The following is a 21,315-nucleotide window of genomic DNA, read 5'->3' on the forward strand; positions in this document are numbered from 1 at the left end:
TTCTCCTCCCCATGCTCTATCAACATAAATGCCACTTTTCCTAGCTATCAGTTCTGAAGAACGGTCACTGGTCTCAAAACGTTAACTCTGGTTTCTTTCCAGAGACACCGTCAGACCTGAATTGCTCTAATGACTTCTGTTTTTGCTTAAACTCTTGGCAGTCATTCATTAGAAAAACATCCCTTCATACCCAAATATCTTTCCATCCTATTCTTGTATACACTTGCCAATATTGAGCATCCATATTGAGAAAGTTTATAGCCTTGAAACTTCTCCTTAAACATATAGACTAAAATGTAATTTTGAATTTTAGAACACATTTGCTGAACACTAGAAAATAGTAAGGCAGGGAGGCTAAGATAATTAAGAACATTTGCCTTAAGATCAACGAATCTGTATAAACAAGATACCGAATGATAACATTCACGGCTGTTCCTTTGTGAAATTAATAAACAATGTTTAGTTCTGACCTCTGAACAAAACTCGATCAAATTAACTTTTCTCCCGAATTATTATCCTTTGATAGTATCTGTCTAGTTCAGAACATGCAGCGCTTTCGTTAACTTTTTGTGTTTGTGACAGTACAGCCTTTGTAAATGTGTGTCTAAAGATAGTCTGTTTGAGATAGTACGAAGTAGCTAGCCAGGATTCTTGAAATAAGAGCAATTCTTACTCACTTGGGTTAATAGAATCCAGTTACCCTGACTTATAGTGTTATGTTGTAACAGTGAAGTTATTAATGACAGGGATAATTAAAATTAAACTAAAGAGTTTTTTTATTCCAGACTTTCAAAGTGTACAAACTCTGGGACGAACAGAGAGGGGCTTACAGGTTTGAGTCCACAAGGGGTTCTCTGGGCCGTCTCAAATCTGTACTTTAACAATTTGGCGCCGTGAGGGTTACGTTTGAGTGAAACTGGAAGAGGAGCTCCACCTAAGGGTCAGACTTGAGACCAATGGGCCCACAAGGTAAGATTGCACCTTGATTGCTCTCGGTCTGCATTGTTGTGTTGCTTCCCCCATTTCACACTCTCAGTACCCTGACGGAACCCAAGATGAAACCGTTTAAATAGGTACTAACAACAGAAACCGTCAGGGTTTTAGAATGTTGAGTACGTTGGCAGAAATAATTTGTCTTGTTCATTGTTGGGTTGTTATCCTGTAAAATGTTCGTGTGTGAGAGAGAGAGAGAAAAAGTGAGCAAGACAGACAGACCGAGACTCAGCGCTGATCCCTTGCAGATTGCAGAAAGTTTAACCCTTTGAGATTCGATTTGGGTGCACATTTGCTTGTTGGTGAGTGAATGTTTGTGTTTTGTAGGGTTGAAGCCCCTGTAGATCAGTAGTTTTGTGAAGATTTAAAGTTAGTAGGATAAATATGGGTATGACCCTAGACAAATGAAGGGCAAATGTCCCTTAAAAATAATAAGTCTGTATCCTACCTATGAGTAACAATTAAGGGAAATATTGGCTGCAGCTGCTCAACAGAATAAGGATTGGCCTCTAGGAGGCGCACACAATTTAAATCTACTCATTAAAATTGAACAAGGGACTTTGCAAAAGAAAGGAAAGTAAGCAGAAAGAAGCCATTTCAGCTTGGAAAAAGGTAGCTACAGAAAAAGGGGAAATGGAGACTAAACTGCATTAAAAGGGAATTAGTCCATTAACCGAGGAAGGATTTGAACTAGATTGGATAGAATTAAAATACAAATGTGAAGCACATGATTTAGAAGCAGAATTGGAATTAGCTAGGGAGAAAATAAAACGTCAGGGGCTCCAAAGAAAAGGAAAACCAGTGAATAAACAACAGACCGCAGCCGTGCAGGATCAAACTAACAACAAAGACTGTTCATTATACCCCACCCTCGCCTCTCGCAAAGACTCATTACTAAAGAAACCCGATCCATCAATGGATGGGAAACTGATTCAGAGGAGGAAATATTTTACGCCTCCCGTCCTGTCAGCCAACCTCCTCCGGTTCCCCACATGAAGCCTCCTCCTTACTCCGAGGGCGAACGTGCTGAAGCTCAGGACCTTCCCCCCAACTGTTCAGCAGAATAAGGATTCGGCCTACCACGAACCCATAGCCCATTGCACTAGGAGTCAATTAAAATTAAGTTGTGGAAGAAACACCGAAGAGACTCCTTTGATTTCTACTGCTCCTAAACTAAAGTCCCAAAGACATAGATAATTTGCAATCAAAGTCTCGGGACCTTAATATCGGTCCTTGCACTCACCCTGATGTAGGAGGGCCAAAAAGGAATTGCCCGAATAAAAGAGTTCCTAACCCTGAATCCAGGACAAGCCCAACTTGTGGATCTTTACCAACCATGGAAACCTTATGAACTCAAGCCTTATTAGTAAGGCTCCAGATTATGGAAAGAATCCTGAGGGATTTGTTAATTACATTAGTAGGACTAGGACCATTTATAATGCTGCCTCCCAAGACCTACTTCACCTCATAGAATGCACCCTTTCCCTTGAAAAATGGGCTGAGTTCTTAGAAACTTTACAATGTAATAACCATACCCAGCTTGTAGTCCAGCACCAGGCCAAACCTAACCGATCAGATTGGAGTATTACCTGTTTCCACCAAGCAGTGCATCATGCAGTTGATGTGGGTAAAGTCTTAACATGTAAACCTAGCTTGGGCGAAGGGGCTGTGGAGTTCCTTGCCCGTTTTAAGGAATGCTACGGCGCTTACTCTGGTGACGCTAACTGCCCACAAGGGTGATCACCCCAATTTAATGCCCTGTATATGACCATCTTATCTGATCAGGTACAGAAAGCTATTAAAACCCATAACCTCCATTGGCAAGATGCAGGAGGTTGCACAATTCAGCTGAGGGGTTTGTTACTTCTGGGAATTAAATGATCCCAACAGTAAGGCTACCATTGGCAAGGTAAAAACAATGACTGCAGATGCTGGAAACCAGATTCTGGATCAGTGGTGCTGGAAGAGCACAGCAATTCAGGCAGCATCTGACGAGCAGCAAAATCGACGTTTCGGGCAAAAGCCCTTCATCAGGAATACCTTACCATTGGCAAGGTCAAGAGAGAACTTGCCCAAACTACAGGGACTAAATCAAAACCCAGGATTCAAAACAGACCTGACCGTCTGCAAGGTCAATCAGGCTATTAAATGAAACCCTCATACTATCATCCAGTATGGCAGGACAGTAGGGCTGGTACCATGTATTCACAACATCCCATTGGACCTTGGGGTCCTCCTATGTATCCTCCCCAACAGTCCATGATGCCCCTTGCTCTCTATACATCCTCTCAGTACTATTCACTGCCTCCCCCACCCCCTAGAGACCCCCAACAATCACACGGTTGTTTCAATTGTAATCAACCAGGACATTTCCCAAAGCAGCCCCTGGTTGATCACTGGAGTGGAAGCAGCTGGCAACCTCTTGGTCACCCTCCCCAGGGACCTCAGCAGGTTGCCCCTTTTACAGCACAAAACCCTTTTCCATCATTGACACCTGTGTTACAGCTGTTCTTGCCCAGGAACATGGTTCCTCTTGGTGCCTTGTTGCATTTTATTCTACTAAGCTTGACCGTGTTGCTCACGGTCTACCTTCCTGCACCCAGATTTCCTCACCATCCATACTATGGTAGTGGTTGCCTCTCATATAACTTTATATCAAATGTAGAAGCCTGTACCTCCCATTCTGCAGGTTCCTTGCTTACCTCTAAATGTACTCAACACCTCACTATGGCTCATCTCAGTTGCTCTGAGATTTCATTACTTCAGAATTGGCTTCTCTCCTTAAAATACTGCTGTAACATTAACCCTCCTAAATGCCTGCAGGAAGAACCTCTAATTGTCTGATCCACCCGATGATTGTGTTCTCATAAACCACTAAACCACGTCCTGATCTTATGGATTAGGCTCTTGTTAACCCGGACCGTACACTAAGTCAATGGTTCTTCTTCAATCTTTCTAGAGGGCAAATGCATGTCAGGATATGCAATTTTCACTTTGCCCCATACAATAGAAGCTTATTCTGTCGTCCCACCCTGTTCCTCCAAACAAGCTGAATTCCTTACTCTCATCGGTAAGGAATGCTGAAGGAAACTCAGCTAATATCTATAATGATTCCCGCTATGCTTTTGTGTGTACCTATGATTTTGGTCAACTCTGGCAGCAGCACGGCTTCAATGCCTCATCAGGAACCCCTATCCTCAACCCCTATGCCTATGTTGCTAACCCTCCTCAGTGCTATTCACTTTCCCTCTCAAGTGGCAATTATCGAACACTCTTCTCACTCCTCTGATGCTTCCAATGCCTCTAAAGGCAACAATGCCGCTGACGCGGCTGCTCAGACAGCAACTTCTGAGCAAAAAGACATGGTTACTCAAATGATGAATAGGAAACCAAAGGGAGACTCTATTTTCTCTTTTGACACCCTGACCATGCCTGATCTAGAGCATGGGTTAGGCCATCAGGGGGAAGCATCTGATGAGGCAAAATAAAGATGCATGAACCATGGTTGTTATGTAAATAGTTACAATAAGCTTTGGGTTATGTCGGTAGGACAGACATGTCTGCCTGATTCACTTTTGTCTATTCTAGTTGATTATGTTCATACGTGTATGCATGTAGGTAAGGAGGGAATGGTGGACAGAATTCTCCCAACCTAGCGGAATCCCCACCTGCAAGAAAAAACAAGTGGCTGCAAATTGCCTAATTTGTCAAAAGGATAATCCAGGGAAAGGAGTAAAGTGTCCACCAGGTGAAACACTCTTGCCAGATGCACCTTTTAATACTATCCAGTTAGATTTTATCATTGATTATCACTAAGCAAGATTTATAACAATGCACTTGGAAATGGATTGAAGCTTATCCCTTGTTGACTACTCAACAACAACTACTTATAAAATTCTACTAAGGGAAATTACACTTATTTGGAATTCCAGTAATGGACTCCTCCAATAATGGTCCCCACTTCTGTATGGAGTTAAACAAGGCACTATGTAAGAGTTTGAATATGAATAAAAAATTTCATTGTGCCAACCATCCCCGAGCAGTAGGAATTGTAGAAAGAGCCAATGGCACCTTAAAAGGTCAGCTAAGTTGGTAGAAGAAACAGACCTTAATTGACTGCAAGTATTCCCAATTGCCCTTTTTAATAGGAGAACCATGACACAGAAAATGAAGGGATTCTCGGCGGCTGAACTGATATATGGAAAGTCCCTGAGGACTCCCTGGTCTACACCATTAACTGCTCAACACCCTGTTGACGTGCACGTCAGGGCAGAAGAGATGTACAGGTACCTGATTAAGGTAACCAAACCATTGCAGTCTTGTCATCTACAAGTCAAAGAAGCCAGGGAAGAAGAAAGAGCTCCAATGTTTAAAGACATTGACCCGCGTAAAAGACCTCAATCATGAAAAATTGGGCCCCTGCTGGAAAAGGTCCTTATCAAGTTCTTTTGACAACTGAAACTGCAGTAAATGTGACTATATAACTGAAACCTGTACTAATAACATTGGAAGTCATGAATGCAGCTGCCCAGCTGAAACTCATTTAAACTATTCACATTGTGTATCCAAACATCACTCTCAACCTTATTGTCATCATTGCAACACTTCTATGCCAGTCATCATGAGATGGCACAATTCCATAACCTCATCCGCTCCGTCAACCAAAAACTGTTACTTTGAAATGTTTGTCTGTTCCCCTCTCAAATTGAACCATACAGATTGCAGTATTGAGCACATAGTACCAAAATCACCAAACCCTAAGGCACCTATTGCCATGACTGACCATCTATACCTTCTTGACTGAATCCTCTATCTGACCTATCACCACTGACAGACATACCTCTATATATTTCCTGTATCCAGTAGCTGCTATAATCAACAAGACAAGCTGGAAAAATGAAGACAGACAAAAATACTACACACTTCCAATTCTCTGTTACTTCTGGTTTCTTTATTCAAGCTAAACCCCCGATCCACGTGTTATCTGCTTATTCTTCCATCATCCTGATGTACAGTGTGTAAATAGGACTCACCCACTCATGCAACCCCTCATTTCTGATGGAAAAACCCATTCGGTAGAAGCAGCGCATCGCTGTGTGAAATGTACAAATGAACCTCAATGTTAATGTTATTCTGCTGTTAGAATGGTGCGTTGAAAGACTTCCTGGTACCCGTGACATGGGGCAAGCGAAACAAAAACTATGTAAAAATATTGTCAAAGACACTGGTCGTACTTGTACTCTCCATCCGTTAATACACTTGGACAACCGAAGATTTGATAGCACCCACTGTTTACAAGATTCAGCTCTCGCTCTGAGTCATTCACTCTCAGAACTGCAACCTTGGAACTCCTTTTAGCCTTCATTGGCTATGCGAAAACAAAGCCTACTCATATTTACCCAATGAGTGGTACGGACATTGTGCCCTAATGTACACCTTACCACTTTTTATCCTCCACCATAAAGTACTTGAAGTATATGCTGAATGGAACACCCACCATGTGAATTAGTACAGAACAAAAATAAGACGAAAAGCAAAATGGGACTTACACAACAACTTCCATCAACAAACCTGGTGGTCCAGGTTGCTGGGAGATCTTATTCCTGGCTGGGGTGTTGAGACAGCCCTAGATCAAATAAATGACCTTGCGTATGACATCAAAAACTTGCCAACTCAACTGCCCACACTTTGAAGCTGGTGAACGAAGAGTTACAGGAGACCCGGACGATGACGCTTCAGAATCGGCTAGTGTTAGCTTTTTGCCTTGTTAGAGAAGGAGGAGCTTGTTCAGTCATTGGCCTGAAACATTGCGTCTACATCGATGACTTCTCAAAAGACATTGCGGACAACACAGATGTTATCAACAAAACGGGTCAATACACAGGGAAGATACCTGCCCCACTGTTGTCTGATTCATGTGGATGGAGTGTAACTGCTGGTTATGTTCGCTGTGTGGATGGATCATGTGGGACACACCGATAGTCCTTGGTCTCATCCTAGGAATAAACATTGTCATCTACTTATGCATGCAATAGACTGAACATTGCTTTTCGCCTAAGCCAAAGAGGAATCTGGTTAATCGACCCTTGACTACTCTTGTACCTCCATGCCCGAACTCCCATGCTGAAATCCAGCATCTTTCAGACTCTGCGCCTCTGGATGATGACTCGCCAGAGGAGGCGCTTGACTTATTAAGAATACAAACCAACTAAATGGACTATTTATACTTGTATAAGCTATGTAGTTGTCGTGAAATGACCAAAGGAGGGAATGAGAAGGTTTATAGCCTTAAAACTTGCCCTTAAGGATTTAAACTAAAATGTAATATTGAATTATAGAACACATTGTTAAACACTAGAAAATAGTACGGCAGGAGGGTAAGATAATTAAGAACATTTGCCTTAACATCAGCGAATCTGTATAAATAAGACACTGACTGAATGTTCACGGCTGTCCTTTGTGAAATTAATAAACAATGTTTAGTTTTGACCTCTGAATGAGACTCAGTATCAAATTAACTTTTCTCCCGAATTATTATCCTTCGCTAGTATCTGTCTAGTTCAGAACAGGCAGCGCTTTTGTTAACTTTTTGTGTTTGTGACAGTACAGCCTTTGTAAATGTGTATATAAAGATAGTCTGTTTGAGATAGTACAACGAAGTAGCTGGCCAGGGCTCTTGAAAGAGCAGCAATTCTTACTCACCTGGGTTAATAGAATCCAGTTAGCTTGATTTGTAGGTTGTTATAACAGTAATACTATTAACGAAAGGGATAATTAAAATTAAACAAAGTTTTTTTTATTATTCCCGACTTTCAAAGAGTACGATCTCCGGGACGAACAGAGAGAGGCTTACAGGCTTGAGTCCACAAGGGATTCTTTGGGCTGTCTCAAATCTATACTTTAACAATATGCTTTAGTGTAGAGAACAAAGGCTCACAATCTTCTGAGTGAAGAAATCTCAATCTTAAATATTTGAGCCTCTATGCTGAGCCTATGTCCTCTGGTGCTAGACTCGAGAAACAGGCAAAGCAGCCTCTCAGCATCTACCCTTCAAATTTTGTACATCTTGAGGTGATTCACTTGGCTGATTTCTGGGATGAAGGTGCTGCCTTACAAAGAAAAGTTAGGCTGATACTAATTGGAATTTAGGAGAATGGGAACTGATTTTATTGAAACAGGATTCTGACAATGACAGAAATTTCTAGAAAAACCCCGGTCTGACAGCATCTATCGTGAGAAAGCAGACTTAACATTTTGGGTCCAGTGACCGCTCTTCAGAACAGTTCTGAAAGTCGCTGGGTCTGAAATGGTAGCTCTGCTTTCTCTCCACAGATTCTATCAGACCTGCTGAGCTTTTCCAGCAAGCACGGTTTTTTGGTTTCTTTACGATTCTGACATTGCTTGACAGGGCAGATACTGGGAAGATGTTGCTTTTTCAAAGGGGAAATCTAGAATGAGGGACACAATTCAATAGCGAAAAGTGGTCCATTCAAAACAGATGTTTTTTATCCCCCCGCCCAAAAAAGTAATAAATCTTTGGTATTCTCTTCCACAAAAAGCAGAAAAGGCACATTCATTGAATATATTCAAAGCTTTCAGATTTTTGATCAACAAATGTTGTGTATTACAGAAGAGAGGAAGGAAAAGTAGAGTTAAGGTCACAATTAAATCAACCATGATCTTGTGTTCCTATTTCTTACGATAGTCTAAAAGTTTGTAAAATCTCAAATTGTAGGCCATCAGAGCCAGGGGATTTGTTGGTTTTTAGCCCCATTAATTTCAATGGTATTTTAACTGAATATTTATTATTTTAAGTTCCTCAAACAGCCTATGGTCCACACAATTTCCGGATGTTATGTCTTCTACTCTGAAGACAGAAAACATTTGCATATTTGCACTACAATTCCTCCCATCTGTGCCTCTAAGGTACCCATACTTATTTTCTTAGCCCCTTCCTTTTTACATACTCTTACAAGTTCCAACAAGGAATCATTAACAATTCTGAACTTCTAAGAGTAAAGTGGTAAAGTGCAGAAAAAGCGATCTGGGACATCAAATATGCATTTGATCTCTGAATGAGCAATTCAGTCCATGACTTTCTCCTGCTTTTTGCACACAACCCTGCAAGTTCTTCCTTTTTACATACCAATCCTATTCCACTCTGAAGGCCTTGAACAAATGCACCTTTCCCATGCCAATGCATTTCAGACCCAAATCACTTGCTGTACGAACAATTTTTATTTTCTCATGCCACCTTGGCAAGTCAGATTAAATTTGTATCCTGATTTTCAATCCTTTCACAAATGAGAATAGTTTCTCCCCAACTACACTGGTCAGACACCTCACGATTCTGAAAACTGCTCTTAGCCTTCGCTCAAGAACACCCACCCAGCTTCACCATCTTCATAACCTGAAGGTCCTCATGCCTACAACCATTCTTGTAACCTATCTGCACTCTCTCCAATTCACTTACATACATCCTAGCTCAGCACCCAGGAACTGGATACAATTCTCCAACTGAACTAATCTAGTGTTTTATGCTGGTTCAACATAACCTCTTTACTTATGTACTTTATGTTCCTCTTAATAAAGCCAAAGATACTGCACAGTTTATCGACTGCTGTTTCAACCTGTCTTACCATCTTTACATATGCTCATGTAAAACCAGGTCCCTCTGTACTTGCATCTCATTAGAGTTTATAGACTTCAATTAATGTTGTCTCTCCAAATTTTTCTTACCAAATGCATCATGCCACATTCCTCTGCATTGAGCTTCATTCTGCTACAATTCCTACCATTCTTTCAACTTTTCTATAATGATCTACATCATTTCCTCTCAGTCTGCACGCTTTCACATTTCATATCATCCTCTAGTTTGAAATTGTGTCCTGTACACCATTAACATTGCAGGTAAAGCAAGGGTTCCAACATGACCCCCAAGAAGCTCCACTACAAACTTCCCTCCAGCTGAAAACTATTCATTTAACTACTGTTCCCTGTCACCCAGTCAATTTTGCATTCATGCTACTACTGTCTCTTTCGTTTCTTTAGCTATAACTTTGCTCAAGTGCTGTTTTATACCAAATATCTTTTGGAAGTCAATGTACACATCAATATCACTGACTTCATCAAAACAAAAACTACAGTTAGCTAGTTAAACATGATTTTTCTTCAAGAAATCTATGTTGGATATCCTTGTTACTTGCACGGACCCATGTGACTATTAAGTTATGATTTTGACAGGTTTCTTTACCATTGAAATTAAACTGACTAGCCTGAGGGTATTGGGCCAATTTTTACATGCTTTTATAAACAAGGCTGTTACATTTGTGATTTCATGATCCTCTGGTACAGAGTCTGAAGACAAACATTATAGCTAATATTTTGTAATTTTCACCCCTACTTTCCTCAGTATCTTTTGATGCATCTCATCTGGTTTTAAATCCTTTAATATATGAAACACCTTCTCTTACACTGATGTACACAGCATCTTCTTCCTTGACAAATACTGATGCAAAGTATTCATTTGATAAGTAATGACAGACAAACCTTTATCTGCCAAAAATCTGAAGGTTTTTTGTGAAGTTTGCATCTCATTAACAAGGCTGTTTGGTGTGCAAACAGTTAACCCAACTCCACACCCACTTGATGCGTGTCACTCAGATGTGATGTGGGGGAACATGGCCCAGCACTGGCAGGCCTCAATTCTGTCTCAGGGCCCACAATACTCAGTCTGCTGTTCAGTAAGATTATTTTAAATTTCACCATTGAACTGTCACTTATTCAGAAATTCGAAAAATTCCAAATTCGGAAAACCAGCTGGTCCCAAGCATTTCGGATAAAAAAGGTGTGTGTAGCTGTATTTAGATGTGCATTTGTGAAAGCAAGGCATATAAGGATGTGGGCCAATAGCTTGCCGTACCTTGCCCATAACTGAACTGCACCTGAAAACTCTTATTGAAGGTAGCCCAGTGCTCAGCTGCTGTTTCTCCAGCCAACCTTTGATTTCTATTTATTCAGCCAAATTTATTCTGACCTCAGCAAAGTGGTTTTCCCCCAATTAATTATTCTTAAGCTTGAATATTCATTGCCCTTTTCTACAGCCAGACTGAACTTTGTACTACAATGGTCACTGTTCCTAAATGCTCTTCCATTGTCACTTGGTCAAAGTATTCATAAGAATCAGGTCTAGTAGTACCTTCTTTTAATTCAACAAATTATGATTTTTTAAATTAAATTTTTGAGGATGTGCGCTTGAAAGTCCGTGGACAGCAGAACATTCGATGATTGAAGAGATATCTGAACTGTACTTTTTTTTTAAAAAAAGGGGTCACATCAGGAGATTTTCTTTTAGAAACATTTATTGGAAATCACACGGCTTAGGTCAATTATTTGGGCTCATTTATTGAGAATCATAAACATAGAATATTGGTGTCAGGTTTTGTCTGGACTTAATGGCACACAGTCTAAAATGACAGCGAAGGTATACAGCTCATCTCCTGCCTTTCTGAAGGAAGTTTTTTGGAGGGTCCAGTGTGCTAACTGTTTGTCTGCAAAGCCTCCGAATTCCTGACGATACCCAAAACACCTCATCTGCAAAAGTCCCACTGACAACTGCCTACATGCACTAGAATGCCAACTGCAGGCGGTCTTGAACATCTCAAATTATCTTACTTTCTACAGCAACCACCAATTATTGATCAAGAATTTTTTTTCCCAAAATTACCCCATTGCATAGTTTGTCTTAAGTGATATGCACATGCATGCGTGGGGCTTATTTAGAAGGGTAAACATTTATATTCTCATATTTAAAACTTTGTTAACCAGTTTTACACCATTAACAAATAAGTCCTGTTTTCATAGTAAATCAATTATTTTGTTTCCGAAAGCAGCTTAATATTTCTCTTCATTCCAAACCTAATACAGATAAAACTTATAGTTGGCCACATCAGTAACTAGGCAAAGTATTTAAATTTAGAATGCGACCAGTGGCCTAGTGGGATTACAAACCAACTTTGAACTTCTTTAATTTCAGTCAAAAGTGGCAACATATTGCAGAAAATTCTCCTAAACACATGCTAGGAACTCCTATGCTTGCACTACTGCTATAGCAACCTGTATTTAAAAAATTCAAGTCTCTCATTATAGCTATTTTATAATTCTATCAATGTCTACAATTTCCTTGGAAACTTGTCCTCTACATCCTTTCTACTTGTTGATGACCTATAGACTCGCTCAGCAATGTAATTATGCCTTTTTGTTCCCTGGTTCTTGCCAAACAGATAATGTCCTCAAGCCAAAATCAAAACATTTTTCATTAAAAGGTGTTCCTTTTGAGATTGTCTACAGAGCTCCTTTTTTGATTTTCAGGCAGGACATTTTTGATTCTCACTAACTCATTCATTAGATCATGTGGTCACATAATAGCAATGCCTTATGTATCTTTCTTGACACATTGGCATTTGAACTCTAAGAATCATAATTCATTTCAATTATCAACAATCATCAACATCCCACCAAATTTACAAACCACAGTACAAAAGAAAAGCATTCATTACCTGGACAGTAGCATTTAAGTATTTAGATTGTACAAGACAACGAGTTAAGCTTTACCTTAAACACAACTTCTTCAAAATGGTGATGTCACAGCTAATGTTTCTATCAAAATGCACAAAACTCGAACACTGACCTGGCAGTTATAACTCAACTTACTGCATCTTGGATCTTAATCTCTGATGTAAAATTACCAACTATAATTATCAGCACCAATCTCCAAACCAAAATTGTGGTAATTCTTGAAATTACACAGCCTTAAACAGGAGACACACTTATTTATGAGCAATTAGTTTTCTTGAATCTTATTATTTCTATTATACCTTTATCTTAATAAAGTAGTCCTTTGTTGAAAGCTGGTGTTTCCTTTGCAGCCTCTCTTCGCCCATACCTTCTACCCGGTGCTTTCTCACAGCCTCCACCTTTCCCCCTATCCTTCGCTGCAGCCTCCCACTCTCACTCCTCTTGCAGGCTCCTTCTCCCTCCCAAAACCCCACAACCATAACTTCCTCCCCCACAATCCTCCACACACACTGCTCTAGCAGCAGTTTTCTTGCCCCATCCCCTTCTGGCAGTATCCTCCCTGACCCTCTCACCGACCAAGTCACGATCTGGCAGTGTCATCCTTCACACCCTCCCCATCACGATGGAGCACTCCACTTGCTGCCCGCTTCTCATCCCAACTGAGACACAGCAAACAGAACTTTGAGATCTGGCCAATTGACCCATCATCCCCAGCCAAAGATTTCCACATCTTGGTGAAATCTGCTCAGTGTACCTCCAGCCCCACACACCTTGCCTCCATGCTCCTGGACCTTGTCACCTGCTGGACCAGTTCTCAACCCCAAGCTTCCATACTTTGGTGCCTGGTGACTCCCTCAATGCCAATGCCAACTTAGTGAGCTGCTACCTGCTCCTCCAATCACAGGCTGTTTTTCTCCCACATTTTCTGCTGATAGGTTCACCAGAGGCACAGCTCTTCAACATTTTCTTCCATGATAGGTTGCCTACAGGTGACCTCTGCAGGACAATCTGGGTTGAGGATGGATCACCATGCTACCTGGGTATTTCATAAACTGCCTTGACCCCTCTTGGATACCTGCTCTTCAGCAATTTAATTGTCTCCTTAAATAATACTGCCTCCCCTTTCCTATTTCTTCCTTTTCTATCTTTCTTGAATTCCTTCTCCAGAAATATTTAATACCCAGCTCCACGCACATTAACCCCCATTTAGACAATTATTTTCTCATTTACAGTGATCCCACCGAATAAATTACTATTCCCTGCTCAAAGATATTATCTCTTTCTGCAATCTGTGCTCCTTGGCACTAAGTTTTGCAATTTACTTTTGGTTCTCACATCCTGGCAAGTTGCATTATTCACTGCCATACTAAGTACTTGCGATAGGTATTACCTTTTGTGGTTTCACTCTCTCGAACTAAGAATGTGCCACGTGGATTTCCTGGATGAAGCAGCAATCGCTCTGCATCCTTGCGACCCATTTTACCGAAATACCACCTAGAAACAAAATTATAGAAAGAATGAAAGAGCAGTGAGTAACATCAATTAACAATTTATCACACATTCAATTTTCTAAAAAGGCACACAGGAATCTAAAAACCAGAAAATACCTGCTACAAACTTGTAAGTGGTGGCAAAAAAGTATGCTGTTCTCAGAGTTCAAGTTTGAACCTTGTTTGAAACTCACATGAAAACAATTTTGCAAATTAGCTTGACTAGGAATATTCCAAAAAGGCAATAAAATCAGGACTTGATAAAAATCAAGTTACCAGTCTTGTGACAATGAAATTCAAAGGAATGATGGGATAGAATTGCAAGATTGTTGAGGGATCCATTAAAGGAACAAGATTTTTAGAAAAGCCAGAGACCAAGGGTGCCTTCACTTCACAGTATCAATGAAGAGCAACTTCATTTAAAGCAGTCCACTTTTACAGGTATGCTCTGCAAGACCCTGAAGCTCAAATGCCATTGTTCTAAACTGCATAAGTAGAAAAGTATCAAAATGTTTCCTATTCACCCCAGGAAGTTAATGGCCTCGTGGCATCATCACTGAACTGCTAATCCAGAGACTCAGGAAATGTTCGAGGGGACTGGAGATTGAATCCCGCTGTGGCATCTGGTGGAATCTGAATTCAATAAAAATTTGGACTCGAGTCGAAAGATGGCCAGGAAACTATCATCGATTGTCGAGAAAACTATCTATCTGAGTCACTAATGCCCTTTAGGGAAAGGAAGCTGCTGTCCTTACCTGGTCTGGCCTACACGTGACTCCAGACCCAGAGCATTGTGGTTGACTTTTTATTTTTCTTGAAAAGGCCTAGCAAGCCATTCAGTTGTATCAACTGCTAGAAAGGAGAAATGGAATGAAAACAGATGGACCATCTGGTATCGACATTGGCAAAACAGCCCTGACGACCCCACAAAATCCTCCTTCCAACATTTGGGGGCTCGTGCCAAAACTGGGAAAGCTGTACAGCCTAACAGTCACATCCAAAGTATCATATAATGTCACCATCACATTCATCCAACAATAGTGTGGGTCCAGCAGAGATGGTGGTACAGTGGGAGGGAGTTGCCCTGGAAGTCCTCAATGTTGACACTGGACACCTTGAAGTCTCATACATTCATGAGAAATTTGGCCAAGAAACCTCTTGTTGATACCACACAGTCTTCCCTTGTTGAGGAATTAGTACTCTTCCATGTTAAACAACATCTGGAGGAAGCAATGATGGTAGTAAGGGCTCAGAACGTATTCTGGGCAGGCTACCTCAAAGAGTAGCTCTTTGACCACCTCAATGAGTAGCTCAGCAGCAGTACCACTGATTTACGACTCAACTAGCTGAAGGATATTGCTGCTAGACCGGACCTGTGGTCAGAAGGGGAAGGAAGCAAAAGGGCAACCATTATTGACCTCATCCTCACCAATGTGCCTGCCACAGATGCAGTATTGGGAAGAGTGATCACTACATGGTACTTGTGGAGACATAGTCCCACTTTCATATTGAGAATACTTTACATTATATTGTGCCAATATCACTGTGCTAAATGGGCCAGACTTCAAAGAGATGAAGCAACTCAAGATTGGCCATCCATGAGTCTCTGTGGGCCATGAACAGCAGATCTGTACTCTAATACAATCTGCAGCCTCATGATCCATCATATCCCCCACTCTGCTATTACCCATCAAGCCAAGGGATGAAACCTAGTTCATTAAAGATTGCAGGAGTGCATGCCAGGAGCCACATCAGGCAAATCTAAAAAGCAGGACTACTTGCATGCCAAACAGCAAGGAATACAAATAACTAAGTGACCCCATAAACAACGGATCAGACTTAAGCTGTGCTAACACATCCAGTGGTGAATGGTGGTGGAGGGTCCACAAATATTCCTGGCCTCAATAATGGAGGAACTCAGCAAATCAGTGCAAAAGTTGAGGTTGAATAATTCGCAACAGTTTCCAGCTAGGTGCCAAATGGATGACCAATCTTGGCCTCATCAGAGATGCTGGTTTTAAACCGATTAGATTACTCCATGTGCTTTCAACTATTTCTTGATATCACAGGACACTGCAAATATTACAGGCCCTGATGGTGCTGGTTTTGAAGACATACACTCTAGATTTCACTTCACCCATACAAAGATATTTGACTACAGCTACAATACTGGCAATGTAGAAAATTGTCCAGGTATGTCTTGTACAAAAAAAAGGACAAAGCCAACTCACAATTACCTTCCCATCTGTCTACTCAAATCATCAGTACAATTATGGTAGGTGTCAGTGACAGTGCGATCAAGCAGCACCTTGCTCAGCAATAACTTGCTCTCTGCAACCCAGTTTGGGTTTCACCAGGACCTTTCAGCTGTTGACTGCATTGAAGTCTTGGTTCAAACATAGGCAAAAGAGTTTAACTCCAGAGATGAGGTGAGAGTAACTGCTCTTGAGATCAAGATTACATCTGATAAATGTGGCCTCAAGGAGCTCTACCCTAGAATTGGAATCAATAGGAAGCAGGGGAAAATCTCTCTACTGGTGGGAGTCACTCCTGGTACACAGGACATTGACTATGGTTTTTGAAGACCAATCATCTCAGTTCCAGGGCATTTCTGTCAGAGTTCCTCAAAATATCCCGAGGTTCGACCATCTTCAGCTGCTTCATCAATGACACCCATATGGTCTGAATTGGGGATGTAGCTGATGACTACATAATGTTCAGCACCATCCGTGACTCCTCAGAAACGGAAACAGTCAATATCCAAATGCAGCAAGAGCTAGACAATACCAATGCTTAAGGCTGAAATGTGGCAAGTAATATTCATATTACACAAATGCCAGGTGGCAACCACTGCCAAAACGAAACAAATCAAACCGTTACCCTATGATACTCAATGGCCTTACTATCACTGAATGCCCCACATAAACATCCTAAGGGGTTACCATTGACCAGAAACTGAACTGAACTCACCATATAAATACAATGGGTCCAAGAGCAGATCAGAGGCTAGGAATACTGCAGTGAGTAGCTCACTTGACTCCCCAAAGCCAATCCACATCTACAATACTCAAATTGCTGCTTGAAAAATGTCTATTAGTTGTCATTCTTCTATTACTGTAATTTGCATGTTTTGCAAGTATGCACTTTATGCAGTGTACGATCGCTGCCCACAAAGCACCCTTGGTCCTGAAGGAACACACTCGCTTTTACTGTATCAGTTGCATTTGGTAGAAACGCCAAATAAAAAGCTACTCCACTCTACTCTATAATGTGCATTGTTGCAACATGTGGGAGCTGCTGGACATCATTGGGGTTCATACTGACTACATCTGCAACAAGCTTGCGGAATGGTGGCTCACAGTTGATAGGCTCCAGTCTGAACTCTGAACACTACAACACCTCAGGGAGATGGGGGAAGAGTTACCTGAATGCTATGATTCAGGAGGCAGAACACCTCATACATTAACCACCTTGAATTTGGTCAGTGGTTAGGGAGAGGAGGGTGTGACTACATCTGAGGCAGGTAAAGGGATTCAGGAAGCAGCACACTGGAGCTGCAGGGAGGATCAGCAAAGTGACCACAGCAGCAAAATGGGGAGAAAAGAGGATAGTTGTAAGAGGATGCTATCGTCAGAGAAATAGACACTGTATTTTGTGGCCAGAATAGATTTCCGAGGTTGTGTTGTCTGCCTGGTGCTTGGGCTATCTTACTTAGGCTGCTGTAGAACTTGAACTGGGAGGAGAAAGATTCAGTTTGCATGGTCCACATGGGTACTAACAATATAGGTAGAATAAGGAAAGAGATCCTGCTGAAAGAATATGAGCAGCTAGGTCCTAAATTAAAAAGCAGGACCACCAAGGTAATAATGTCTGAATTACTACCTGAGCCATGAGCTACCCAACACAGGGTCATTAAGGTTAAAGCAGTAAATGCATGGCCCACAGATTAATGCAGGAGAAATGGTTTTGAATTTACAGTCAACAGAATCAGTACTCTGAAAAGAGGGCGCAGTACTGTTGGGATAAACTCCACTTGAATCATGCTGGGACCAGAAATGTATAACTAGGGTTGAAGATAGGGGTTTAATCTGAATTATGGGTGGGTGGTGGGTGGGGGGAGGCGGAAGAAACAGAGAAAAGGGGTTCAGTTGCGTGGCAAATTACAAAAATCAAACGACAAGGAGAAAGTAGGAGTACAGATTAGTTAAGAGGCTAATTGTTACCACAAAATGAAAGGAAGTGTGTGAATGGCATATTGCACAAGGAACCTTACATGAGCAGGGAAAATTCATAATAGGACAAACTTAAAAGCTTTGCATCTGAAATCACATAGCATTCAGAATAAAATTAATGAATTAACAATGCAATTAGAGACGAATAGATATAGGTTTCGGTGGCAATCACAGATGTGGTTACAGGGATCATATGATACCACATTACAGTCCAACAAACTTGTCTGAAATCACAAGCTTTCGGAATGCTGCTCCTTCGTCAAGTGAAGCTTGCGATTTCAAGTAAACCTGTTGGACTAAAACCTGGTATCATATGACCTCTGACCTTGTCCACCCCATTCCAACACTTGTGCACCTCCACATCATGGTTACAGGGAGACCAGAACAGGAAGTCAAATATCCAAGGGTACTCTGTTTTGGAAGGATTGAAGAAAGGCAAAGGGAATGGTGTAACTTTGTTAGTAAATCTGATATAGTGAAAAATGATTTGGTACTGGAAATTAGGATGTAATATTGAATCTGGGTAGAAATATGAAACAGTATGGCAAAGTAGTCCCCAATGGGAGTAATCCATAATTCCCTAATTAGTTGTCCTAAAGGAAGTATAGAAAAACCTTGATGATCTGAATATCGGATTATCCGAAGGATATCGTGAGGTCCCGATAGAAACATTACTTTAAAGGCATGTCTCCAACACTGATCACGCCTTTTGTTTACAGTGATTAAAAGTGAACTTGGCTCACTGCCGAGAATACTCTGGAAATTGATGGGATCAGGCACCGTCTCCAAATGACTTACCTCGTGCCCTCTCTCTCTCTCCCCACCACATTCCCTGGAGTTCTACACAGGCATGTACATAAACTTCCCTTCCCCAGATAATCTCTCCAACATTGTCTTGTACAGGGCAAAGGTGGAACTTGTCAAAAAGTTGTAGTAAAAAGTTGTGTGTGTGGGGCTGCGTGAACACGCTATTTGGAGACACAATCTGTCAAAGTCAGCTTGGTTTTATGAAGGGTAAATCATGTTTGACCAATTTGCTAGAGTTCTTTGAAGATCTAACAACGAAAATGAACAATGAGGTCCTGTTGATAGTATATACTTCTAGAAGGCTTTTGATAAGGTGCACAAAAGGTTAACGTACAAAGTAAGATCACGTGGGGTTAGGAGTAATTTGTTAGCTTGAATAGAGGATTAGCTGACCAAGAGAAAGCAGAGTCAGGATTATATGGTTCTTTTCTGGTTGGCAGGCTATAGCTAATGGGTGCCCCAGGGTTCGGTCATCAGGTCCAAACAATTACATTTTATATTAAGGACTTGGATGCAGGAATAGAATATGTTACACCCAAATTTGCAAATCACATCAAAACAGACTAGGAAGGGAAGCTGCAATAAAGAAATTTACAAATAGATATGATAGGTGAATGGGTCAAACTTTGACAGATGGAGTTTAACATGGATAAGTGCGAGGTTTGCCATTTTGTTTGGAGAAACAGAAAGACAATATTACCTCAATGGAGAGAAACTTCAATGTTTCAGTGCTAAGGGATCCAAGTGTCCTCATGCATAGTCACAGAAAGCCCGTATACAGGTACAGCAGATAATAAGAGAATTTTGGTATTTGTTACTAGAAGAATGGAGTATAAAAGTAGGAAAGTGCTGTTGCAAGTGTACAAGTCATTGGTGAGACATCAGCAGCACTGGGTACAGTTTTGTTCCCCTTACTAGAGGAAGCATGTACTTGCGTTGGAGATGGTTCAGAGAAGGTTCACTAGATTAATTCTGGACAAAAAAGGCTTGTCTATGAGGAAAGATTGAGCAGTTGAGGTCTATATTCGTTAGAGTTTAGAAGGATGAGTGGAGATTGAGGTATACAAGACGCTAAAGTGGATTGACAAAGTAGATGTAGAGCAGATGTTTCCTTTGTGGGATAATCAAGAATAAAAGGTCATAATTTTAGACTATAGGATGGCAAATTTAAAACAAAGATGAGGCAGAATTCCTTTTCTCAATTGGTTGTGAATCTGTGGAATCCACTTCATCAAATGTGGTGGACACTGGGAAAACTAATGATTTTGAGGATATGGACAGGTTTTTAATTAATAATGGGTTATGGGGAGCAGACAGGAAAGTGGAGTTGAGGCTAAGATGTGGTCAGCCATGAGCAGGTTCAAAGGGCTGAATTTCCTACTCCTGCTCCTTACTGCGAGATAGCCATTTAAAATGACTGAATATTTTTGTCTCACTACTACCAGAAGCAATTAGTTTTTAAATTTATTCACCACTTACACTACACTGCCTTGAACAATGAACCATACTTGATTGCTGCAGAATTTGCTAACTTCTACAAGCTAAATGGAATTAAATGTTCATTTTATCTTTGATATCACAAGAGTTTTGAAATGTCTTGACAACATTTAAGTACTCTTTATAAGCGAATACTATATTGTGATGAAAAATAAATTATTTCTGTAGAAGAAGTCACCAAGTAGAGACACCTTAAACTCTTAACTGATCACTTTGTCAATGCACTGCTTTGTTCCAACATGCATGCAAAGATCTTTTTAGCTTGTTGAAGCCTGACTTGGCTAGCGATTGCAATAAAGAAAGTGGGAAGCTCATACAACATAAGACAAATAAAGATTAGGGAGGGGAAGGAATCTTTTATTAAGGGAGTCACCCCAACAACGATTAATCTAATTAATGCCTCGATCCAAAACATTTGGATACCAGTCCTTTGGAAGGACAGAGTCTGCTGCTCCCCCTTTCTCCAATCTCAGAAAGGAGAGCTCAATATTATCTAGCTATATATGTGTGTTAGAAAAAATGTCAGAAACAAAAACGGAACAAAGGTTGAATGAAAATGTTAGTGGACATAGCATTACAGTCCATCTCAATTGCATTTCTAAGTAAAAGTGAGATAAGGAATTAATGCAGTATAGTGGCCAAAGGAAGCAAGCTTGACAATCAGCAGTAGCATTCAGTTTACCAGGATGATGATACTTACTGGGGGTATGAACTCTAAG

The 21,315-nt window shown here is 40.9% G+C and overlaps 1 protein-coding gene across 1 annotated transcript in view; it reads right to left on the minus strand.

The window, feature by feature from the left end:
* The window catches only part of yes1 (YES proto-oncogene 1, Src family tyrosine kinase), an 80,844-nt gene that overhangs the window by 17,375 nt on the left and 42,154 nt on the right, over window positions 1-21,315 (minus strand). Inside the window, exon 5 of the mRNA XM_043688227.2 lies at window positions 13,961-14,064. Coding sequence (XP_043544162.1) covers window positions 13,961-14,064 — 104 coding nt within the window. The remainder of the gene's footprint in view (window positions 1-13,960; window positions 14,065-21,315) is intronic.

The sequence above is a fragment of the Chiloscyllium plagiosum genome, unplaced genomic scaffold (genome assembly GCF_037043375.1).
Source record: "Chiloscyllium plagiosum isolate Xiang-an unplaced genomic scaffold, Cpla_swu_hap1 HiC_scaffold_4, whole genome shotgun sequence".
NCBI lineage: Eukaryota > Metazoa > Chordata > Chondrichthyes > Orectolobiformes > Hemiscylliidae > Chiloscyllium > Chiloscyllium plagiosum.